Below are 19,132 nucleotides of genomic sequence, written 5' to 3'. Positions count from 1 at the left end.
TCTCTGACTTGAGCTTCTTGCCCAGTCTCTCTTGCTTTTGGCATTTTACCACATGCCCCCTAGGTATGTGATGTAAGGCTTACATGTACCACTGTTTTTTCTCGAGTTGTCTTCTATAATATCATCTCTTTTCGTTTGCTTTTCTGTTGCATATTTATTTATTTGCTTGTGTTGTTTCAGATATCAATGAATGTGTCTCTGGTGATCTGAATAAATGTAATGACACAAACAACTGTCATAATACGAATGGGAGCTATGTATGTTCTTGTAGTCCAGGCTTCAAGTTGGAAAATGATGGCAGAACTTGTTCAGGTAGGTTCATTCCAGATTTATGACCTTCTTCGAAATGTATTTGTTTAGCATCAATTTTAGCTTGTTCATCCCATTTTTTGACAAGTTTCGTAGCACAGTAAGTTGTACATTTGTGTTTGAGTGTTTGGATTTGATTTTGTACCTATATACAGGATCAGTTATTGTACCAAACATTTGGTTTGGGATTTTTCCACTTGATTTGAAGAAAGGAGAAATTTTCTAATTTTAGGCGAAATGAGACTTGTAAAACTGATGCTCCATTTTTGCATGTTTACTGTTGGATATGATGTGATAGATATTAGCAATCCTTCATTTGTACATGTTCCTTGTGCCAGAAAGGTAATTGATAGATACCATTACTTGCAGCCAGATGTGATTCCTGCTTGGAATAATTATGACTCTGCAGGATCCATTTTGTTGAATATATATATATATATGGGGCCCCAAGTGGTATAAAGCATTCTCCGTTATGGATCACTGCCATCTCACCTATGCCTGCGTGGGTTCAAGTCTCAGATTCAGCCAATGTCAGTATGTAAGAAAGCTTGCCAGTTTCAGCTTCTCGTGGGTCGGTGGTTCTTTCTGGGGTTTTCCCAGGTTCTTCCTCCATCATTAATACTGGCTGCCATGTATAGTCTATCGTGTGCTGAAAAATGGCATTAAAGACTACAACAACAATATATATATATATATATATATATATATATATATATATATATATATATATATATATATATATATATTCAACAAAATATGAGTATGTTCATCCTTTAAAATTTCAAGTCCTTTAAATCATCATGATGGACGCTCACGATGTATATACATTATATTGACCTAAGAGCATCCACGCTAAATTTAAACTTTACTACTATATATGGACATATCAACTTTTTTTTAATATGTTATAGGAAAAGAGAAGGTTGATTTTTAATCTTGCTTGTGTTTTACCAACAATTCACTTTTACATGATATAATCAAGAATGCATCAACTCAATGCATAAAAAACAATATAGAAAATTATACCATTAGAAAGACTGGTTTATATTTTGAGTTGATGGAATCCAAAAGTAGAGTGCAACAAAATTTATTTATGGTATGCAGTCTCTGATGTATGTTAGAAATAAAACATGCCTTGAATATTTCTTTGGATTAGATTTTGGAAAAAGATGAAGTGGAAAACAGCAGATTCCACTTGACAAGGAGACTTTTGCCAACCCAAACTATTTTCAGGTTGGTTTGTTTTTCTTTCTTACAGAATGTGACAAATTCCATTATGGTATCAACTGCTCAGCTGATTGCAACTGCAGTGTTGGAGCAGAAAGGTGTGACAGACTATCTGGATGTGTGTGTAAAAATGGCTGGAATGGAACAAAATGTGACACTGACTTCGATGAATGCAGTAATACAGCGTTATGTACAGGGGCCAATATGTACTGCCTCAATACTCCAGGATCTTACCAATGTGAATGTGAAAATGGTTACAACAATGTAAATGGATCATGCATAGGTGAGACTCACCCAATCAATCTAGACACCAATACACACACACACACACACACATATATATATATATATACACAAATGCATCTATATATGCATATAATTTACTAAAAGATATAAGCAGTATATTTATTCTCAATTACATAGTCATTTTGCACAAAGGGCTGTTGAATTTAAACACATATGGCACCCAGATAAGCAAGTTGTTTTATTGTAGTCTGATTATTTTAAAATGTTACAAAATTTAAATGACATCCATTGCTCACTTATCAGTTTTGAATGTGCCTTACCTAGGTCACAGTTAACTTTTATTGGAACAGCTATATGTACAAATATATTTTATTTATATTTTGTATTATTTCTCATCCATCTAGAATTGGTTAGATATGTCATATAGAATGAAAAATATCCTTAAAATTTAAAAATACAACTATAAACCAAAACAGATAGAGTACATATAATTTATGACTTTAAAATCAGCCAAGTTTTTTAGTACAAACATATTTTCTATGATAATTTTTAGTGTCCATTATTTTACCTGTATTCAGAGAGAGAAAAAACAGAAAAACCTATAACTTTCCACCAGTATTGGCAGTGTTTGTGGTATGATTTTATGTTGTAAATGACAAAGAATGTACATTATAGCATGGTCTGCAGGGTACACATTGTTCCCCATGGAAGCCTTGTTTGCAGTCTACACATTGTTCCACATGGAAGTCTTGTTTGCAGTCTACACATTGAGTACTACAGGAGTCTTGTTTTGGCTTGCAGACAGTGTACAACCTTGTTTTGGTTTGCGGATACTGTACAACCTTGTTTTGCCTTGCAGACACTGTATAGTTTTGTTTGGTCTTGCTAAATGACTACAGCTTTATTTTGACTTGTGAACACTGTACAGTGTTGTTTTGCATTGCTGACACTCTCCTTTAAATATCTTTTTTGCCATTGCTACCAGTTTTATTTAATTCTCTTTTATGTTTTTGCAGTAGTCAATTATTCACCACAGATGCATGGAAATCTTTTATTGTAAAACCAGTCAACTATATGCCATCTTTTCAGGTATTTTTCCACAGGTTTTAAAGTTTGTTCATGTTAGAACATTCATTTTACCTATAACTTCGTAATTCATTAAATTTGTACTTTTCTTATTTTGTCTTGTACAGATATTGATGAGTGCACTGGGCCAGTGTGTTCATATGCCTGCAACAACACCGATGGAAGTTACCAATGTTCATGTCAATCTGGATATAAAGTCAATGGATCTTACTGTGCAGGTAAATTTGCTTGTATCACACTGTATTAATTCTCTTTGCAAGATTTTAAATATGTTGGAACCAGTTTTTCTGGATTTCATGGATGCTACGCACCATACATTTAAAGACATAAAAAAAAAATAATACATTGTGTAATGGGACCCATTCCAAAATCCATGAATGCATTGACATGAGTCTTATGTTGTGAGAATAGGACCCCTTTCCAAATCAATGAATGTATTGACACGAGTCATGTGTTGTAAGAATAGATCCATTCAGAAATCAACAAATTTAAGGACGCAACAATCATATGTCAAGAGAACAGTATCCTTCCCAAAATCCACAAATTCAATGACAGTCCATAGTCACATGTTGAGAGAATATAACCCTGTTCAAAATTCATGAATGTAAAGATACCATAGTCATATGTTGAGAGAATGTAACCTCATCCAAAATCCACGAATGTAATGACATGACAGTCATATGATGAAAGAATATAACCCTGTCCAAAATTCATGAATGTAAAGATACCATAGTCATATGTTGAGAGAATGTAATCTCATCCAAAATCCACGAATGTAATGACATGACAGTTGTATGATGAGAGAATATGACCCCATCCAAAATCCACGAATGTAATGACATGACAGTCATATGATGAAAGAATATGACCCCTTCCAAAATCCTTGAATGTAATGATATGAGAGTCATATGTTGAGAGAATGTAACCCTGTCCAAAATCCACGAATGTAATGACACCCCTTCCAAAATCAATGAATTTAAAGATATGACATAGGGTCATATGTTGAGAGAATAGGACCCTTCCCAAATCTGTGAATGTAAGTACCCACAAAATAGCATTCCCATGAGTGGACCTACCCTTAACATAGATTTTTCCCAGCAGTCATATTTTACATCTCAATTTTAGGTTTCTAATTCAACCAGTGTAAAGGCAGTTTCTAATTCAACCAATTATAAGGCAGTTTCTTATTCAACCAATGATATGGCAGTTTCTAATTTAACCAATCATAAGGCAGTTTCTAATTCAACCAATGATAAGGTAGTTTCTAATCCAACCAATGATAAGGTAGTTTCTAATCCAACCAATGATAAGGCAGTTTCTAATTCAACCAATGAAATGGCAGTTTCTAATTCAACCAATGAAATAGCAGTCTCTAATTCACCCAATGATAAGGCAGTTTCTAATTCAACTATTGATAATGCAGTGCTGCTGTGCTTATGACAGTATGCAGGAAAAGTAAAGGTCACTAACAATAAACATACTAAATGGTGCATATTTCTTCTTCAAATATTTTACCCACTTACAATACCATAGGAGAATGACTACCTTGTAAATCCAGCCCTCCCATGCTACAACTTTTTAGCGAAGAAGTTAAAAATAATCTGACCACATAGGTAGCAGTTAGAGAGTGATCTGCCCTTGACACAGGAATAGGCACCAAATCTTACTACTGGATCTCGTGCAAAATTAGTAGCACACTTTTTACATACATAGAGTCCTGACAATCCATACATAAAGGCCTGACGATCCATACAAGTTTTCTGGAAGTTTTTCTACCTTAAAGCAAGTTGGAGTAGTTTTCTCTTTGAAGTAAAGTATGCTCCATTTATTATTATCCAACTTTTCTTGCTCCTTTCTTTCAATGACAGAATTTACCTGTCTGTTTAGAGTTTGATAACTTTGCCATCATCACACACTTTGGTGCCCTTGTATGTACCTGCACAAGTCACTCATGCATTTCCTCACATGACTATAGCTGTATTTTGTGTACAGGTAGTGAGTGTGCTATACAAAACTAAAAAATTATTATATAATTTTGGCAGCTGTCAGATACATGCAGATAAGTTTTCTAAATATAATGAAGTCATATCATTCACTTCATGGATATTATAAGATGCTTTGATGAATTTACCTGTATAGACAGTCACTTGGCCTTTCCTACATGTAACGTTTTATTAGAATTGATATTTTTGCATATTCTTCATAACTATTACTCACTATCCTTCAATGTTTTTCCTGTATAGGCTGCCACATGGGTCCTTCTTACAAATAATTTTCATATAGTCTAGCATGGTATGTCCACAATGAATTCATAAAGGAAGATGCATGCCTGACTACACCTGCAGACCTGCCAACTGTATTGATTGTTCCAAGAAACATCCCAGATTAACATGGCAAAAAAATAAAATTATACACTCAGAAATGTATTTTTTGCACATTCTATGTTCAGAAAGTAATTTTCTGTCATTTTCAGTCAAATTCTTTTTCTTTTAATATTCCAATCTGGTAGTTAGATACTCTACATTTTTTTTAATCAACAGCCACCATTGTGAAGTTGATTTGAAAGGTGTTTGGTTTGCTCTATGTTCCGTTTATTATAATGAATACAAACATTTTTTGAATAAGGTAATTTGGACAACAAACATTCACCTGAGGACAGATTTAAACATAAAGTCCTCTACACAAAGGAATACCCTGAGGAACTTTTGTTCCTTTGGTCCAGTTCAAAGGATGATACTTATAATATCATTCTCCACCTCAAAACCGTCCCATGAAACTCATCCTGGATTCAGTTTTCATTTAGTTGGCATTTGTCTTTCTGATTTAGACATGGGCAGGATTGAGTGTAAGTTATGTATGCTGTAGAAACATGGGATTGACAAACATATTCTACATGTCTAGTTTACTCCATTTGACACTTTGGAATATATGTCAAGCGACATGTGCTGCATGGACTGTATGCCATTTGGGCTGCAGTACTGGGGACACATATGTTAACATTATTGCGGTGAATGTTTTATTTTTCAAAGGGTATCCCACTCCATAAGGATCATCAGCCATGGAGCAACACAAGTTACCCTGAGTCAGCGCTAGGAACATCACTGGATCAACCATCACTGCCTCAACATGACAATTATTGGCAGAACCAATAGGTCTAATGCTGCATTGTTCAATGCCCAGTCTCTATTGGCTATATTTGAGCGAGATCAAGCTCAAAGCAAGCCTAATCAGTTAATATTGTTCGTCAGAGGTATGGATCGGATTTGTGGATTAAATATCCCCTAACCCATTACCCAATACAAAGAACTGGACAACATCATGCAAGATTAAATGGCACTGTTCCATCATGACCTGACATTGCCAGATGTCTCAGATCACAACAGGTCCTCATCACAGTCAATCTTACCATTATGCCAAAAGACCGAAGGTCTTTATCCAGTTTGCCTATCGCACACCATAACGGCACTCTAATGGATAGCATCCATAGTGTAGTATCATAGGTCAGTCACTGCACCTGGTACCCAGTTTAGTGCCATAATACACACAGGATATTGACTGTATTCGCATGCCTTTGCCACTAAAAAGGAAGCACGTTTGCTTAGTGATCCCAATTAGGATATTCTGCAAGCATTGTGTCCTGTCCATTTATACAGCCTTTGCATGGTATAGTAGTTCTCCTAAGGTATTATGACTGGGTAATGTATTTGAAGACAAAACCTGTTTACTTTTGGTCAAAACAGAGACTCGTGCCTAATGTAAAGTGACTTATTTTCAAACAAAATATAATTTAATATCATCTGAACTAATTAAGTTTAGGATCTTATGCCTGAATCTTTTATTCATAATAACAATTTCCCCAGAATGTTGTGGTGGAGACATGGTGGCTTAATGGTTAAGGCATTAGATTTGTTACCAGAGAAATTAGGGTTTGATTCCTGCCAACACATCAGCCTGAGTTGGGTACTATGGTGTGTATTATGGCAAGGCACTTTACTCTGCTTACTTGAGAATAACCTTTAAAGTGTAGCTGTGCCATAAAACACAATCCAAGTCAAACTAAAAACCAGAATGCTGGGCCAAACACTATGGAGAACAGTGGACCTTTTTGACACCTAATGATCTGATACTGGTTAAGGTGCTTATTGCTGACAAAAACATATTTAGATGTTGTACGAGTCATGCACCGCTGATGTCAGCATTTGGAGTTGGTCTCTTTTCTTCAAGGAAAGAAGGAAATTTGTGTAACTAATAGACTCACTTATAAGCCAAGTACAACTGCAAATAATATAGACCCACATCAGTGACAGCACATTATTCAGTGGCAGATCTGGGTGTATGCAGTTTGATTTGACTGATAAGCCTGCATCTGCAGGACTAGCATTATGTACATACTGTATATAGAGTATTTTTGCATGCCCATTTAACCTTACATGGATGATCTGATTTCAGTACAGGTGTTCAGTTCATATTATCATATTCTAAACAAACATGTTACCTATTTTAGTTGTTTTCATTAATGTCCAATCATCAATATCCTTTGATGCATCAAATCAAACTTAAGATTCCAGAATATTTTGGATTTTATCCACACAAAATATATCTTAAATATTTGCAAAGCATGAAAGAGATGATAAGCATTTGTGTCTTATTCTGAATTCTGGGAAAGAACTTGTATATGGCTTATGAATATGTCATGGCCAGATGTCCTCAGCATATCCCTTTGACAACTCAGACTGGTTCTTTGCATCAACTTGGTACAGCATATCCCTTAGACAATTCAGACTGGTTCTATGCATAGACTCAATACAACATATCCATTTGACAATTCAGACTGGTTCTTAGCATTGATTTGGTACAGCATATCCCTTTGACAAATCAGACTGGTTCTTTGCATCAACTTGGTACAGCATATCACTTTGACAACTAAGACTGGTTTTTTGCATCGACTTGCAGACTGGTTCTTTGCATCGACTTGGAACAATATGTATATGTAGGTTTGAGCATATGTATATGGTAGATATATAGGGGTATTGCTAAATCTGTCCAAATTTTTATTTTTCCTAAACTTATATATTTTATAGGTTTATTGATTTGTTATGAATTTCTTTCTTTCTAGATGTAAATGAGTGTTTACGGGGTGAAGATGATTGTTCACAGGGTTGTCAGAACACAGAAGGAAGTTATGAATGTGTGTGTTATTCAGGATATGAATTGAATGGTACTACTTGCACACCCGTGCCTGGACACACTATGACATCTTCAGGCCTAAAGTTTACTTTCGATATTCAAATCACTGGGAATCTCAGCATGACAGATACGTATGACACGTATCTATATGATGTAAATCACACGGTAAGCTCTTGTGCTGTCTGAATGATAAATGCACATGGACTATTTGAAATAATGAAGGTCTTATTCTTTGCGTATCAGTTGCGTAAAATGTCATGATTCAATTATTCTTGTAAGTTTTGGTCCCTTTGCTCTACAAAGAAAGAGTGGTGATATGAATTTGGTGATCTGTGCTTATAGCATCTACATCATTGACAGAGAGATTTCATACTTTGAGATAAGATTAGGTATGGTCTCTAGATGTGTACCAAGGTTTCAGAATGTTTAATCATTCGCCACGGATGGAACTGAAGGTGGGGGAGTTGAGTCTGGACTCAAACTTTGAATTCATTAGGACATTTCATTACTAGGACTTCTAAAATTTAATTCATGGATTATTCTTGGTTTGTTTCTTAAAGCTGTGAAGTTCTTATTTTTTCATTTTTACCTTGTTTTTCCAGGGAAATAAATTATTTGTTGCATTTTTCAAAGCTTGTTGTTTTCACTCTTTCTTTGTTACTGTTTATTAGAGCCTAAACACATAACATAATACTTTACCTAATGTCTTTAATATGCCTTTACATAAGCAGCTCTCATCTTTTGTAGCTCTCCAGTTATTTCTATAAGAAGATGGGAAAAGATTTTATCAGCATAGATAACATCACTCTTTCGTAAGTGTAGTAAATGTTTGTATTCTTTTTTTTATTCTAACATTAATGCTTAGCATCTCTTGAAGTATTTGATTATGTGAGTTATATTTGAAAGACACCTACATCAGATTGATAAAAATAATCAAGTTTATTGTTCTACTGGTCATGAGCAGCTTGTGAGATGGTCTTTCGTCCATTGTCCATCGTTTGTGTCCATCATCTGTCTTTTGTCCATTTTCCATCATCTTTCATCCATTGTCCATCATCTTTTGTCCATTGTCCATCATCTTTCATCCATTGTTCATCGTCTTTCATCCATTGTCCATCGTCTTTCGTCCATTGTCCATCATCTTTCGTCCATTGTCCATCCATTAGAAAAAATTTGTAATTGCTGCTCCTCCTAAACTACTTGGAGTATTGCCATGAAACTTTACACAAACACAAACATTCATCCCATGGTCTAACTCATGATATATCAGTGCCTCTCAGATATCCAGTATGGCCACTGCAGTGGCCATTTTGAAAATCTTCATTATTGCCTTTCCTCCTGAATGTCTGTCCACATCAACATTGGGTCTTCATTAACATACTCCTTATGGCATCTGGTTGGTCCTCAATGAAAATAATGCCACTCTGATGTCCAATATTGCCTCCATGACAGCTATCTTGAAAATCTTATTATTGTTTCTGCTCTTGAATAGAAAGTCATGTTCACATGGGATTTCCATCAAATTACTGCTTATAATGTCCCACTGGTCCTAATGAAAATTGTCCTAATCTGATGTCCAATATGGCCACCATTACTGCTAAAAGGATGGTCATATCAGCATGGGGTTTTTACTGAAAGACTTCTTTTGATGTCTAGCTGGTCTACAGTGAAAATGCTGACAATCTCACCTCCAACATATCCACCACAGCAGCCATATTGAAAATCGAGTTATTGTTACTGTTTCAAAATGAAACATTATATTGATTGGTCTTCGGTTTTCACCAGACGATTTCTTATAATGTCTATTTGGTAATAAATGAAAATGGTGCCGATGTGATGCCTAATATGGCCATCTTGTTATTGCTACTCATCTTGAAAGGAAAGTCATACTGACATGATGTTTGCAACAGTGGCAATCTTGAGAAACTTAACATTGCTACTCCTCCTGAATGGATGGTCATATCAGCATGGTTTCTTTTGCTAAAAGACTTCTTATGATATGTGTTTTGTTCCTATCAGCATTGGAATGAAACACATTGCTTGATGTCCAGTTAGTCTCAAATGAAACTGGTGTTGATCTGATACCCAATATGGCTGCCAAAACTTGAAAATCTTGTCACTGCCATTCCTCCCAAATGGAAAGTCATATTGAAATGGGTTTCGACTTATGATGTCTAATTGGTCCTAAACAAAATGGTTCTCATCTAAAGTCTACAGCAACCATCATGAAAAATGTGTCATTGCTTCTGATTGGTTGAATGGTCATATTAGCATGGGAAGACTTCACTAGAAAACTTCTTATAACATCTTGTTCCTAAATTAAAATGGTGCTCTTCTGATGTCCAACATGGCCACTGAGGAGTGGTTGGAGCATCTTGAAACTCTTTTTATTGCTACTTCTCTTAAATGGAAAGTCATTTTGTCATGGGGTTTCATCAGAAGAGATTTTATGGCATACAGTTGGTCCAAAACGAAAATGACTGACCCTCAGTAAAGCCATCACGGGGGTCATCTTGAATAATATCATTATCTCTTCTCCTCCCAAATGGACGGATATATCAGCGTGGGAGTTTTGACCAGTATACTTCTTATGGTATCTAGTTGGTTCTAAATGAAAATGATGCCAATTTTACATCCAATTTAACTGCCACAGGGACTGTATTGATAATCTTTCTGTCCCTGAATGGATGGTGATATTGACATGCGCTTTTCACCAAAATTATTCTAATGTTGTCTGTTTGGTCCTAAATGAAAATGGTATCAATATGACATCTAATTTTTTCACCACATCAGCAAATTTTAAACTCTTGGTTTTGCTGAAGAATATCAGAGGCCATTTCAGCACTCTGCAGTTAAATAGAAGAAATGGTCTTATCTTGAATAACTGGAAATCCTTTTCACCTGGTAAAGCATCAGTCCTTTTGTGAGACTCTTCCTTAACAAATGTAGTGAATGAATGGGAATAAATACAAGTGGTCAAGGATATCAGATAGAATAATGCTTTTTCCCAAAGTTAGATTCATAGGTTTTATGAAATTAATGCCAGTTTAAATGCTCTTCCAACCATAGTTTCATAGATGTGACAGACCAGACTTCTGATTAGTAGATTGGATTCTAAGCCAGTAGATTTTTATCCAGATAAATTCTTTATCTTTTCAGCGATTGAAAATAAAACTTGTATTTTCTGACATTATTTGTATGTCCATCATACTATAATAAAACAGCAAGCTTTAAACATAGTCAGATTCTCATGGAAAATGTTACAATTGTAATTAATTAATATGAGTCAGTATATTTTCAATTAAATGTAAAAGGAACAGTTGTATATCATTCGGTTCACTGTAAATGTTTTTATTGTTTTCATGTAAAAAGAATTTTTAGTATCCTTCACAAGATCACTGTCTGGCGACTTCTGATGATAATTATTGTGATTACTTAGTTTTCTATTCCAAAAATTCCCAAAATATAGAATAAAAGAAAAATTAAAATGGGTAACCATTTGTACCTCTTAAATGCTGGCATACCATGAAATCTGGTAGAAATATGCAGAACTGTTTGAACACGCACATTGACTATAACATTCAGTATTTTATCATTGCTTTGATCATTTGATTCATCAATCATGATACTGAACTTTGGACTCCTACACATATTTTCAACATTTCTGCCCCAGTCACTAGGCACTAGGGCCTGAGTGACAATGTGCATTGTCACTGTATACTGGCTTGAAAAGTTGTGAACAATCCTAGAGTCTGGAAGTATTTAACCATTTTAACTGATTGATCTGCTCTGAGGAATGTTCAGTTCTGTTCTGCTACAAGACTCATACAATCTCTTCAGGTGCCACTTTATTCACTTTTGACCCAGTCTCAAGGCATTTTAGAATGGTGACTGTTTGTTACACTTTTGACCCAGTCTCAAGGCATTTTAGAGTGGTGTGTTTGTTACAATTTTGACCCAGTCTCAAGGCATTTTAGAGTGGTGTTTGTTACGCTTTTGACCCAGTCTCAAGGCATTTTAGAGTGGTGTGTTTGTTACACTTTTGACCCAGTCTAAAGGCATTTTAGAATGGTGTGTTTGTTACACTTTTGACCCAGTCTCAAGGCATTTTATAGTGTTGTGTTTGTCACAATTTTGACCCAGTCTCAAGGCATTTTTGAGTGCTGTGTTTGTTACACTTTTGACCCAGTCTCAAGGCATTTTAGAGTGGTGTGTTTGTTACACTTTTGACCCAATGAACAGCTGTTTGCACCTGTTAACTGTTCTTTAACTATTTTAATATGATTACTCAGCCATACATCATCAGTGTTCTTTGCATGGGTGGAACATTTTTGAACCCCAGTAGACTAGTTCTGGCCGATTTCACTAACATGATAGAACATGTGAGAATGCCATGCTTTAGAAAGAAAATTTAAAAGCAGTAGATTTCATCTATAAAACTATATGTACAGTAGGGGATTATAAAGCATTATTTATGCCTACCACCAGTAGAATCACATAAATATTGGTTGTACTGATGTCACTCCCCCAATTTCCAAAAACACTCTATTGTTTTCTCATTTTAGGAAAGGCAGCCTGATCGCAATCTTCGTCTTGCTGATGCAAAACTCTACTGCTGCACAAATTGTTGATATTCTGATAGATGCGTTGAATGAGCCATTTGTTATAGGTGGAATAAATACTACACTTCAGTCACTAGTTGTTGGTGGTTCTACAGGTACAGTAGCTTTTATCAGGTCTTGAAGGTTTACAGAATTGTTATAATACGCTCCAAAGTTGGTTGCTTAGTATTATATTTACCATTGCATAGTATTATATTTACCATTACATAGTATTATATTTACCATTGCATAGTATTATATTTACCATTGCATAGTATTATATTTACCATTACATAGTATTATATTTACCATTGCATAGTATTATATTTACCATTGCATAGTATTATATTTACCATTACATAGTATTATATTTACCATTGCATAGTATTATATTTACCATTGCATAGTATTATATTTACCATTACATAGTATTATATTTACCAGTCTGCATCCAGCTGATGATTGAACAGAATTGCAGTAATATTCGAGGCTCCGAGTGGCTGAGTGGTCTAAAGCGCTCTCCATTACGGATCGCTGACATCTCACCTCTGTCTGCATAGGTTTGAGTCTCGGATTCGGCCAACGTGGGTATGTGAGAAAGCTTGCCAGTAGGTTCTCGAGGGTCGGTGGTTCTTTCCGTGGTTTTCCCGGGTTCTTCCTCCACCATTAATACTGGCCGCCATGTGTAGCCTATCGTGTGTTGAAAAGTGGTGTTAAGCCCTACAACAACAACAACAACAAAGCAGTAATATTTCTTCCTCAAATATATTACTTGAGCATAATACCACAGGATTACTATTACTACTACTACCTTGCAAATCGAGCATTTTTGCAGAAATTAGGAAGTTCCCAGAATGTTGTAAGTGTATTACTTTTTTTATTTACCACCACATATGTTGAATTGATAATGCTTCCCAGACTGGTATAATACATTTTTTGTAGCCCACCGCATCTGTTGAAATTAAAAAGTTTCCAGACTGGTGTAATATCTTTTATTTATCCCCCCCACAAAATCTGTAGAAATTAAGAAGTTCCCAGGCTGGTATATTACCTTATTTTTTATCCCTCACCACATCTGTAGAGGGTACACAGTTTTACCCATATCTCTCTGTCCAACAACCCAGTCATGTACATGACAAATTTCATTTCCAAGTTTGGTCTTGGGACCTTGTATTAAGTTGAGTGCTCAGGTACTACAATATAGATCACAATCTTTGAAGTTCCATAAAATTGTAGCAGTAGTCTCCAAAGTTGATAGCATGGTACTATATTTACCAGTCTGTGCACCCAACTAGAGTTGTAGCAATTTTCTCTAGAGATGGTTATTTGGTAATGTTTTTCCTGACAGATCTGACTGCAGACTATATGCAGTAGACTGCACATTATACAAACAACCAAAGATCTGAGTGCAGACTATATACAGTAGGTTACACATTATACAAACCACCAAAGATCTGAGTGCAGACTATATACAGTAGGCTACACATTATACAAACAACCAAATATCTGAGTGCAGACTATATACAGTAGGTTACACATTATACAAAGAACCAAAGATCTGAGTGCAGACTATATACAGTAGGCTACACATTATGCAAACAACCAAAGATCTGAGTGCAGACTATATACAGTAGGCTACACATTATACAAACAACCAAATATCTGAGTGCAGACTATATACAGTAGGCTACACATTATACAAACAACCAAATATCTGAGTGCAGACTATACACAGTAGGCTACACATTATACAAAGAACCAAAGATCTGAGTGCAGACTGTATACAGTAGGCTACACATTATACAAAGAACCAAAGATCTGAGTGCAGACTATATACAGTAGGCTACACATTATACAAAGAACCAAAGATCTGAGTGCAGACTATATACAGTAGGCTACACATTATACAAAGAACCAAAGATCTGAGTGCAGACTATATAAAGTAGGCTACACATTATACAAAGAACCAAATATCTGAGTGCAGACTATACACAGTAGGCTACACATTATACAAAGAACCAAAGATCTGAGTGCAGACTATATACAGTAGGCTACACATTATACAAACAACCAAAGATCTGAGTGCAGACTATATAAAGTAGGCTACACATTATACAAACAACCAAAGATTAGTTTATTTATGCTGATACATAATGAACAATGCAGAGTATTTAAAGAAACAGAATTGTATTTCACAACCTTTAGAAGCAGCAATTTGTTGGGACAATTTTTAATTTTGCAGAAATTAAAACATTCCCAAACTGTTATATTACTTCATTATTATCCACCAACACATCTGTTGAAATTAAAAAGTTCCAGACTCATACAATTCCTTTCTCTATCCCCCACCACATATGTAGAATTTAAGAAGTTATATTACTTTTTTTATCTATCACCACCTCTGTAGAAATTAAGAACAAATCTATAGAAATTAAGAAATTCTAAGACTGGTATATTACCTTTTTGTATCCCTCACCACAGCTGTAGAGGGTACACAGTTTTACCCACATCTGTCTGTCCAACAACCCAGTCATGTACATTGAAGATTTTATTTCCAATAAATCTGACGCCAAATTTGGTATTGAGGGCTTTTTGTTAAGAAAACTTTGATTAATATCATATTTTTACCAGTTTGTAAATAAATTCACTGATGCTACAGCTACTATTTACTTACAAGTTTGCCTGTTAATTCCATCACTTTGGTTGGGGACATCTGTGTTATATGTTCACGTCTCGAGTTTCCAATGATTTCATTTTGTACCATGTGGTAGTTTCTCTTGTTGTTCTATGCAATGATTCTGCATGTAATGTTCTTGCCTGCAAGATGTGAAAAAATAATTGTTTTTCATCCATGTTGCTCTACATTTTAGCAATAGTATTGTGGCAACATCTGCAGGATAGTCAGACACTGATTTTGGGGATATTTAAATGAGACTTTCTTTTATCTATTTCTTTACTCCTTTCCTTATTTCCCTTTTTCGTGATGATAGGCCTGCCTAATTAATTATTCATATTATCCATTTTGACAGTGAGTAGCAGTGGAGGTCTGTGTGAAATGTATGAGGCGCTAGTAGGTACATGTCCACATGACTACAAGTGTTCTGTTAACGGAGGTCATCCATCTTGTGGGTAAGGACTTGTTACTTATTCACTGACATAAGCCATGACTAAATGAACATTGACTAAGGTATTTATGAAAACTATTTGCTCAAATTTCGAAAAATCAACTTTAGAAATGAACATGCCGGACTTAACTTAAGTCCAGATTGAAGAAAGAATGGCACATTTTGGTAATTAATCTTTCAGTTTGTACATGAGATTTTGTAACTTGAACAGGTTCATTGCATGCTTACTATGATGTAGCAAGAACACATTTTGTGCAGAAATGACTCTGATTTGAAAGTTTTTGTGTTTTTATCTTGTGTTGGACATCTTTAACTGCCACCATCCTTACCACTATATACATAAAAATGGACAGAATTGAGTTATGATCTATTGTAATATACATCAGTTCCATGCTGCCACCAACCCCACCCATTTTGACATGAACTTGCACAAAATTGAGATTTGATTTCTTTTATTATAAATCATTTCCAAGCTGGCACCAACCCTATCCCCTTTACATAGAACACAATTGAGTTGTATCTTTTGTGACAACATAAGTTATGTATATGACACAATAGGCATTTTTTTAGATCCATTTGCAACATTGTGATGAGGAAGAACCATATTAGCTGAAACTTTCCCTAACTTTGGATCAGAATTCTTGAAATTATAGCAATTTTTAGTTTTAAAACAATCTTTCTGCCTGTAGTAGTCAGCAGGTCATTGTCAGTTGTGATCTGTTAACATTTCCATGACCAGAGCGCAGCATTGGCCATCCATCAGTTAAAATGGCACTCTAAAGTCATATCATATAATGGCACTCCAAAGACTCCAAAAATCTGCAATGCAATTTAAGATAGCTCATTTGAAAATTAGAGATCATATCTTTTGCTAGGAAATGAGAATTGCTGATAATGCTGATGATATTTTTAATATGTTGTCGTTGTTTAGAATGCAAAACAATCACCTCACTATTGTAAATAAATATCAGACAAATTTATAAATTTCAGTTTCATTAAATACCCTCCTGTATATGTCTACTGACTACATCTATCATGAAGGTGACCCATGTTGCAATGTTTATTTTTCAGACCAGTTGACAAGGAAAGTGGTAAGATGACATATTTATAAATGTATTTCCCTGGAATAGTTGCATATGTATGTGTGTGTGTGTGTGTATATATATATATATATATATATATATATATATATTATAGTGCGACCCCGCCATAACGTGCCCCATGATAATGCAAAATCAGTTATAATGCAGTCATGGCATGGCTCCCAAAATTACAAAATATTGTATATTCATTCGCGTATGGAAAAATATTTCATGTTTTTTTAAAGTACATGAAATAGTGTATACAAATTTTATTTTCATTTTGGGGAAGAGATCTCGTATGAATTCGAATATAATACGATCGTAGCTTGGTTCCTGACATTTTAATTACGTGTACATGTATTTTTCTCATACCTGGAAAAAATATTTTTTTAAGTACGAGAAATTGTATGTAAAATGTTTATTATCAGTTTGGGGAAGAGTTTGTGTATGAATTTGAATATAATATGATCGTGGCATAGCTTCTAAAATTTAACAGTTTCACCAGGTTCTTGAAGTGTTATGCCAAAAGAAACATTATCGCAAAAGATACTTATTTCTGCTCCATGAGTAAAGCCAGTAAGTTGTCTTTGTGATTGTTTTCAGTTAATTCTGTACACAATCATTGCTCAAACAATAGCCAACATGTGTTTCTTCTTTAACTGTATACACAACCAAGCAGCAGACAATGCGGTGGTTGATAAAAGATTCTCACATTATAATAAACATTAAAAAAACGAAAGCCGCCAACATGTGTGCTGGGCTTGGCGGTGTTATTAGACGCAATCAGTTGACCAGTAAATAATGTCCGCTTTATTAACTGGAAATTGAAAGGGTACTATGAAATTGTACATGCGTTCAGCTTAAACAAATTTATAAAAGTGACTTGTGACCATTGCAGGCCTACTGCACTTAGTTCTCGGGTTTTACATGTGTATGGCATTTGCTTATGGACTCGTTATTAATTTCCTATTTTTTATAAAAATATTTTACCATTATGGAAAAGCAAGTTCACAAACGCAAGTCATTCTCTGGACTTTGTGCAATGATTAGTATACTAGATTTCACGTTTCTTTTGATATTCCCAAAATCTGAAGTAAAAGTTATATGCACGATGAAAGCATGTGTTGATTGTTAATTATTCTTGCTGTAGTCATTGAAACAAATAGGCATACAAGCGTTAATTATTGGAAATTTACATTGGATAAATGTACACGGAAAACGCATGAGAAAATTTTAGCATTATGAAATTTGTACAGACAACATTCATGGACACTGGAACGTAATGAACCAAATACATGCTTAATGTCTTTCTTAACCTAATTTTGCTGTTAATTTTTGCCATTAAATTCGGACACATAATGATCTATGACAAAATTATTGAATAGTTTAAATATGTATGCAATTTTTACAATGGAATTACATGTATAATGGATTAATTGCAAGCCCCGATGGTACGATATCAGATGGCAAGTAAACAGTGTTAATACTATGTTCATGCTATATATTAGATGTTGAATTCAGACACAATGATCTGTGATAAAATTATTGAATATTGTAAATCTGTGTGCCATTGTTCAATGGAATTACATGTATTATGAATTAACTGCATGCCACAATGGCATGATAGTAAACGGTGTTGATACTCTATTCAGCATATACATTAGATATGAATACACTTGTAATTGTGATATACAGAACCATGTTTTTATGCATAAGTTGACCTAATAAGAAGTTGATTTCATTCAGGAATTTTAAATTATTTTACAAGTTTTCAGACTTCTTGAACTTTGACATTTTTCCAGGACACGTATGCAAAATTATAATCAAATTTGATTGAAATTTTTCTGTTATATATGGATGACCAGATTCATTATTATTAGCATTTTTTCCATTTCCAAAAATTTTAAAGTCTTGGACTTGGTTGGCCTGGGGGTGGGGGAACCATGTGGTTGGGACATGTCTCTTCATTAGGTGCATAATTGTCTTATATAAAGTGTAGCTTTTTTTATTTTCAGACAATAGAGCACTTGTGATTGGCCTTAGTGTTGGAATTCCACTTGGTGTGATCCTCATTGCAGTTATCATTGTATTTGTTCTGAAGTCTAAAAGTAATAAAATCTATGATGTTGCATTTTGTCGTGGAAGGTAAGTTCCATGTGTTTGTTTAATGTACCACCTTGTGTTAACAGATATCACTTTTCTAGTGACTGCCAGCATGAGCAATTTTAAGACTTTTGAAAGTTAAAGTTTTCAGAGTCCATGAACTTAC

The 19,132-nt window shown here is 34.8% G+C and overlaps 1 protein-coding gene across 1 annotated transcript in view; it reads left to right on the top strand.

Annotated features, from left to right (window-relative positions):
- Positions 1-19,132, top strand: part of LOC149791310 (uncharacterized) — a 129,880-nt gene that overhangs the window by 84,891 nt on the left and 25,857 nt on the right. The window contains exons 25-33 of the mRNA XM_089969839.1: positions 181-312; positions 1,568-1,819; positions 2,976-3,086; positions 7,985-8,220; positions 8,803-8,867; positions 12,621-12,772; positions 15,686-15,785; positions 16,853-16,872; positions 18,879-19,008. Of these exons, the coding sequence (XP_089825965.1) occupies positions 181-312; positions 1,568-1,819; positions 2,976-3,086; positions 7,985-8,220; positions 8,803-8,867; positions 12,621-12,772; positions 15,686-15,785; positions 16,853-16,872; positions 18,879-19,008 (1,198 nt within the window). The remainder of the gene's footprint in view (positions 1-180; positions 313-1,567; positions 1,820-2,975; positions 3,087-7,984; positions 8,221-8,802; positions 8,868-12,620; positions 12,773-15,685; positions 15,786-16,852; positions 16,873-18,878; positions 19,009-19,132) is intronic.

This window comes from Sinohyriopsis cumingii, chromosome 9 (genome assembly GCF_028554795.1).
Source record: "Sinohyriopsis cumingii isolate HCF-2022 chromosome 9, ASM2855479v2, whole genome shotgun sequence".
Lineage (NCBI taxonomy): Eukaryota > Metazoa > Mollusca > Bivalvia > Unionida > Unionidae > Sinohyriopsis > Sinohyriopsis cumingii.
The sequence above is the reverse complement of the archived record's forward strand: the minus strand, read 5'-3'. Positions and strand labels throughout refer to the sequence as shown.